Source organism: Polyodon spathula, chromosome 2 (assembly GCF_017654505.1).
Source record: "Polyodon spathula isolate WHYD16114869_AA chromosome 2, ASM1765450v1, whole genome shotgun sequence".
NCBI lineage: Eukaryota > Metazoa > Chordata > Actinopteri > Acipenseriformes > Polyodontidae > Polyodon > Polyodon spathula.
The window spans coordinates 108,243,745-108,251,514 of NC_054535.1; the positions used below are offsets into that span (position 1 = coordinate 108,243,745).

General features: G+C 43.1%; 1 protein-coding gene across 1 annotated transcript in view; it reads right to left on the bottom strand.

Moving 5' to 3' along the window:
* The window catches only part of LOC121307161 (ubiquitin-conjugating enzyme E2 R2), a 33,384-nt gene extending 25,896 nt beyond the window's left edge, over nt 1-7,488 (bottom strand). Inside the window, exon 1 of the mRNA XM_041239300.1 lies at nt 5,834-7,488. Within this exon, the coding sequence (XP_041095234.1) occupies nt 5,834-6,010 (177 nt within the window). The 5' untranslated portion in view covers nt 6,011-7,488. The remainder of the gene's footprint in view (nt 1-5,833) is intronic.
* Between the last annotated feature and the right edge of the window lie 282 nt (nt 7,489-7,770).

A 7,770-nucleotide genomic window follows, 5' to 3' on the forward strand; every position in this document is an offset into this window, starting at 1 on the left:
ATTTTACATACAAACTGCAAAAAAGTACATTGTGCGTTAGTACTGGGGAACAAACACCTGACTATGCATCGAAGGACAAAAACAAAGTCTTTGTCTGCCAGAAAGTACACATCACAAAATGTTTTTGCATCAATTTACCACATTGGCAGAATCCTTGAGGCACTTTCTAAATTAGCAAGTGGAAAAATAGCTCTGTGTGTGTGTGTGTGTGATTTCTATATTATAAAACTAAATACCAATATCAACACAGCCACTCATGGTGCCCTAGTTACTTCTGGCTGTCAAAAAACAGCCTTCAGCCTTTTAACCAGACTGGGAAGAGCATGCAACACAAGCTGCCAAACAGTGAGCTCAAATTCTCCAGTGCTGCTTCAGATTTAAAAAGCAGGTCCGGTCCGGTCCGTTTCCATCAGCAATTGAGACGCTTCACTAACGCTGACCCCCTGCAAAGGAAAGGCTTTCTACAGTCATCAACGCTTTGTTTCTCTGTTCGGTCAAGATCACAGTTTTTGTTATGTGGAATGTAATATATATAATTATGAGGAATGTAATATAAAAAAAACAGTTTTTGGAATGATGTTTTTTGTAAATTGCCAAATACTGCATTACCGTGCTTTGTTTTTTTCTCTGATTTTCTTTGTATAGGGTGCAGTCAGTTCTTTGGTGTTTTAGACACACGGATGTACCTGACATTGTTCATTTATTATGCCCTGACATTACTGTAATAAAGCAGATACAGTGTAGTACAATGATTCACTCTGAGATATGATATTCACAACTGATCAACCCCTGCAACCAGGTCAGTCAAACAACAGGATCGAATTAATAATTACACATCTCTATCTATCCATCCATTAATCTATCTATACACACAGCAACTAGATACTATTTCTTGTACCAAATAATCTGCCCAGCAACACATGACACAGTATAGACTATCATGAAATGGTGTTCTAGGAGGCTGGCTTGGAAGCACAGCTGATCTACATACCTCCACTGTTCAGACCATTCAAAAAGGACTTTCTGTACATCAAGGTTACAAAAAATAAAATCGAACTGCTCAAAGTGTATGCAAGGCTACCTGCAAATCTAAAACATCAAGAAGGGATCATGTTTGAATGATTTCAATGACTTGGTTCAATTGAATAGACCCCTAATATTTTGCAGAGTGACAAGAGGCCTGATTCTCAAAGCTATTTATTCCAAATTATCATAAGCACAATTTTGCAATTAAAAGTCTTTGCTGTTTATTTCTGGTTTGGTAACTTTATTGGGTGTGTTTTTCCTTTCTAAAAAAAAAAAAAAAAGTGTGCTAGAATTTAGCCCCATGTGTTATGAGGTTTGTGTTTGTGTGCAACCAAAAAATCACTGCAGGGTTAACTGTGCTCTACACCGAGGGACTGGCTGGGTTCACAACCAAAGGAAAAAAATATAATCATGAGAAGGAAAGACATGTCCTCCGGGAGCCTCTGAAAACAACAACATTTGACATGTACATTATTAACTATCAGTTCTGTATAACAAACGAGAACAGAACCTGGCAGTGAAGTCCTTTACTTGAACAACTCAGTTTCTGTTTTTACTGAGGCTTTCTGGAGTGTGGTAAACACTCCTGCATTTCCAAGCAGGTGCCTCTTCAGGCAGCAGTGTGTGTGTGTGTGTGTGTGTGGAGGGGAGGAGGGGGAGCATGCATCCCAAGGCTATGAATTGTTCCACTCCTGCATCATGAAGGCTGGTAAACAACACAGTTAGATGAACCAATTTATAATTCAGTGGGTGCTACTGATAGTAATCCACGCCCATTTGAATTTTGGATGCATAGGATAAAAGGCACTTTCCAAATGTGTAGATTTTTAAGTGTAGAATCTGGCAGTGCGGTTCCTCATTCTAACCTAGGATTGTGTTTTGACGCTCTCATGTACTGTTGCATTCCCTGTGTGAACTGTAATGCACTGTGCTACGATCAGAGACCGCTGTTCTGCTTTTAGGCAATGTGAATATCAATAAATTGAGTCAGATAAAGTACAGTAAATGCATTCTCCACAGATCAGCCCTGACACTGCACCCCCTTTTAGGGGTGTGCTGATTCATCGATCCACACGATGAACCGAAATATTTCTCGACCATATGATTTCGATACAGGAAGTAAAATTTGATCTGCAGACATAAACATGCATTCATTTGTGTCTATAAATATTATCTATTAGCCTCACCTACCAGTCACTGTGTTCAGGGTGTTTCTGTCAAGTCTGCTGGCAGCGGAGAGAAATGGAAGCTGAGCAGAGACTGGTTTTTAGTTGATAATCTCATCAGGGTGACGGTGAAATACAAGCTACTCTGGCCGGTTTAAAATCCAGTGTGGACTCCCTTCATGTTCTTGATAAGAGTCATGCTGTGTATCACATGTGTAAGACTCGAATTTGCAGGGTTCCAGACTGGGAATAAAATGGTTGCAAATGCAACAAAAAACTATATATATAAGTCAACAGTTTTTTGGGGTTAGGCACATTGGTGCCTGTAACAGAAAAATGCTACCTTTCTGTTGTGTCAATATTGATGAACGTGCTAAGATGTCTGTTTGCAAGTGGAAAAAATACATCTCATGTTTAATAAACTGAAGTGTGAGAAGGACGGTAATAAATATACACCCTGGACAAGGGTGTCTGCTAAGAAATAAATAACAATAACAGGATATGCTTGTCAGCAGAGAGGTGCTGCATTAACAGCAACAGAATACGGGAACCCCAGTTTCACACAACAGTTGCGACGGTGACCAACAGTGTTGTGTAAACATTTAATATCGTAAATAGCAGAACCAACTCAATTTAAACCTGTTTTTACTGAGAAACAAATGGCAACATGTAACCCTAAGAGCAGTGTGTGTTGCACGCTGTAAAACCAGGACTTCACTGACATTGAGCACGGGGGCTGCAGCATGCTATTCCCATGTTACAACTTGTACTGGACACAATTAGAGGTGCCGTCAACAATTCCAGACACAACGCTCACAAAATATTTCAAATATAAACATGCTGAGTTCATTGTAGTCATCAGCTGCATAGATTCATCATTCAGCAGTGTGGCAACAAACATGAGTACAGACACTGCGTTACTGTTTTAGTATCACTGTAGTGTCTTAACAAGTTGTTGTATTTTAAGCAGTTGAATATGACAGCAACTAGCTTGCTCTTCAAGTGGCTCCAGCAATTGGATTTGGCCGAGGAGCCACTGGCTCCAAAGACAACAACTGTGTCTGGGGCCCTGATTTGTAATTTTGTTTTAAAGAAACAGATTTTAAAGAAAAAACAGGAAACAAAAGCAAAACAGTTTGTGGAGCTCATTTGACCAGAAGTGCTTTACCAGTGTTATTGCAATTGTAACCCAGCCCTACCCCATTTACTGTGAGGAATAACCCAAACCCCCCTCCCCCCTCTCTGTCCAGCACTGCCTCTCAGTCACAAACACTTCATGCTGAATTGAGCTTCACCAGGCCTGTCGATCACACAGTGCCCAGGCCCGCTGCCAACAACAGCGCTGCGTGCCTACTGAGCACCAGACAGGCTCACCGGGCAGCACACTCGCCTCGGGGCCAGGTTACTGCTCCCCAACCAGCATGGCATGTGAGGGAAATACAGGATGCTGTTCGGGATAAACTAGTTTTGAGATAGAGCTTATTCAGGTTATCTATAGTATCAGCAAGACAAGCCCTGCTAAAAGCGCCTACTTAACAGGTGATTATTAAACCCCATGTGCACGGTGCTGATGACTTCTAGATGGAAAACCTCAATCCAAAACTTTCCATTTCCATTCCAACGGTACAGCTTCAAAACTAAAAGCAGTTGCCGGATTATTTATGGATTGATTTATTGATTTTTGGAAACGTGTTTTCATGATGTACAAGTTCACACTATACTAGCTTTTTTGTTTCTGTAAAGAGTAAGACATTGTTTTTATTTTTGTGCACTTTGGTGGTAGCACACCGCAACTTTAATTTAAAAGGCTGTGGTGTGTGTCAAGTGTGCGTGTGGCTGTGTGTGTGTGTGTGTGTGTGTGTGTGTGCATGCGTGATTTGTTGTTGAAATGTATTACAAGTATCTATCCAGGGAATGTCTCTGAGCAACAGCAGCCCTTGTTCTGTTCCCTGTTGCTGTGATCTTGAACAGACACAAGACTGGCAAAGACAGGAAAAGAAGGCAGTGCTTTTTCTGTTATACTCTCTGCTGCCCTTGAGGGTTTTGCTCTAGAAGACAAGGGAAAGGTTTACCCAAGACTCGTAATTCATGTTTTTTTCTTTAAACAAGGAGAATAAGAATGTTCAGCAGCATTACACAGTGCTGTGCCTTCTGCTAAAGTACTCCAGATTGGAACTATTCAAACTGTATCCAAGATCCCACCTTTGGTATTGTACACCCTGCACCACAATGAACACTCAAAACACTCCAGCCCAGTAGCTGAGCTCCTTATAAAGCTGCTTCATCAGCTTCCAGCACTCACTCTGCACCACAATGGACACTTAGAAAAACGCCCCTCTCATCTCTCTGAGGCACACATCCTACAGTACACCTTACTCAACACCTTTTCTTCTCGCATCCCAATCAAATCCCTATCCCTTAAATCCCCCAGTTCGAACTCTGTGTAGCTCGCTCTGCTTGTTCATCGCATTGATGCACTTCCCGAAATGTTTCACTCCCTTCCTAATGTTCCTAGCAGATAAGAAATCACTCCCCTCTCCTCCTCCTTTGATTTTTTGCTCAATATTTCTCCATTCCATTATTTATTTATTGTTTGTTTTAACACAACATGCTCAAAAATAATTACTTTAAGCCACCACTTAAAAATTGGTAGCCTTTCAAACAGCTTCCCCCGCCTCAAACTGTTCATTGCTAACATTCCCTTTAAGCATTCCCTAAGTACTGTACTTTAACTGCTCTTAACTGAAATGTGATTTTCTGTACTGTGATCATTTATAAAGTGATACTTTATATTGTGATATTCTGCTAAGAAATAACTAATACTAACAGTGTACTGTACAAAAGTCATCATGTGTTACAGGACACCCCAATGAAGGGCAGACTGCAAATGCTGGTGCCTTTATCACATTCTGACAAGTACTGCATCCTATGATAAAACTGCCACCACCAACCAAAGCTGCTAAACCAAGTTCAGGGGATATTGCACATCAGGCCGGGCATTGGCAATGAAGCAATACATACTTAAATACACTGTGTACTGTAGTATCACTTCCACAGTATTATCTGTTTATTCAGCAGACGCCTTTATCCAAGTGCACTTAGGCTGTGTGTGAGCTATAAATCAGCTGCAGAGTCACCTACAACAACATCTCTCTGAGCACAAGGAGGGTCAGTGTCTTGCTCAGGGTCACACAGCGAGTGAGCTGGGATTTGAACCGGGGACCTCCTGGTTACAAGCCCTTCTCTTTAACCACTGGTCCACACAGCCTCTACATGTAAACAAATATTATAAATGACAGGGATGACAGAGGGGACGTATTCACTTTGACCACACAGGTTCAGCTAGCAAACCTTGTTTACAAACTGACAGGCAAGAGGTGCTGACTGGGGGAAGTACTGTGCGCAACACTGGATCCTAAAGGAGATCCTGTCACAAAGCCCGATCTGCAATATAGGATGGGTACTGCTGTGGCACAGCTTTCTGCCAACATTGTCTACACCCTGACCTGATTCTAAAACAAGCTTCACCGTGTAATAACATTATCACCATTGTGAGATCATAAAAAGGACATTTTCCTTATTAGAATGCTTTTTACCCGTCCCTCCCTCCCTTATCAGGGCCCCATGGCGGGTAGTTTTACCTTAAAGTAGCCCCCCTCGTACAGTGTGTTGGGGGGCCCAAAGATCGCCACCTCCCAGTTGTAAAGATCGGACTCCTCCACTAGGGTTATGCGGAACCCCTCCACCGGCTCCTCCTGCAGAGACTTGAGCTCCAACATCAGCGCCTTCTGCGAGCTCGGCATCTGCTGCTGAGCCATACTGCAGTACAATCGAACCGGGTCGACACCACCACGAGTAATGCAATCAGTCGGAATCTCGGATGCGGAGATGCCTCGGACTGTTATTGTGTGCAGGCTCCGGTTCCCAGCTGAGTCAATGAACTGGACCACCAACTTCTCAAATAGATCCGCTGATGAACAGTAGTAGTCAGAAATCCAATTGATTTTGTGGCAGTGCTGGGGAAAAGCAGTCTTAATGAGGAATGGACCTCGATCAATCCCAAACAGGTAAAGAAAACCCCGGTCCAGAAGATGTATTAAGAACGGGTTAATCCCCAAACTCAGGTTCAATCGGACCAAGTCTGAATGTACCCGATCCGAAGCCTCCCAGAATAGAACAGATCCGAAGAAACAAACGTGAGGGGAACGAATGTGTCTTCTTGAGTTAATTATGGGATGTCGATTCGAAGTACAAGGCGTGTTGGGGCTCGGCGTGCTCCTATGGGTCCTGGACCGAACCGAACCGGGAAATCGGGCCGCAGTGGTGGGGGTAAATTGGGGAAGGGTTATCGAAGGGGGGAGGGGAGAGAATGTGAATAATACATTTACAACCCACAATAAGCAATTCTAAAACAAAAGAATAGTCAGAATTTAAAATCACAACGCGAAACAGAAGCACCAACAGAAAAAAAGCAGCTCACTTTGTTTCAACTTGACTCATTCCGCAATGCTGCTGTCATTGCCAGAATAATTTTTAAAAAAATGAAATGATAATAACATGAAAAAAGAAATGGCAATGCTGCTCCAGGGTCCGACTTTACAACAGAAGCAGAAACCGAACTGTCGACGTGCTGCTGCTGTGAAGAAATATAAACCAGAAGGGGGTTATGAACCCCAGCTCTGTGTAAACAAACAAACAAACAAACAAACAAAACCAATCCAGCCACTCGGCTTCCTTCTGTGTCCTGTATCTCAGGTGATATATGTTAGATCACGGGTCCCCAAGCTCCTCCGAGTCCTTCGTCTCAGGGTTTATGTATTTCTTTCTTTCCTTGGCCAAGCAGCCGGGAAAACAAAATCTCTCCCGCTGCCCCCTTCGCCCCCGTCCGGCGCCTGCGGCTCCGTTTTCGCTGAATTTTAATTTTCTTTTTTAAACCTCCGATTTGATACGGTGTCTCGGTTATACGGTAACACCAGCTGAGTTGATCCGACTGTAGTGTATTATGTGTTGTGGTCGGTGCTTATTTATCTTGTTTTAGTGAGAAGTAATGCGAGTCTTGGGTACAGATGGGTCTCTTCTGCTTCCGGCTGTGCTGAGGCTGCTCCTCCTCGCTCTGCCCTCACGTCGCCAGGCGACCCCAACACGTACACGGGCACAGCTGCCGTGCGCGTCCCCGCCGCTTCCCTAGCACTAAAATCGATAATCAATATTATACTGGTTCATAAACTGGTTAAACAAAAATCACGTTGCGAAAATCATTGTAACTGCACTCGCTGCCATTGCCTTATACTGACTTATACACACACTTACTAGTCAAAACCTGGATGTTTATTAGCGTTCAGTGGCTAACGGTTCAGGTTGAGAGCGTACTTTCTATCGCACTCGTGTCAATGACATTCTGTGTGAGATCCTCTCACGATGGCCCAACAGATGTCCCACCCCGGTATTTCTGTATTCGTGTGTCCCAATACTGGTTGAAGCCAGAGTAGCACATGTTCACGTTTCTCAATGCCTCCAGCGTTTAGGAGCACAAGAACACTGGGTCTGTATGTTCCTTGCATGGCACAAATGTGCTGTG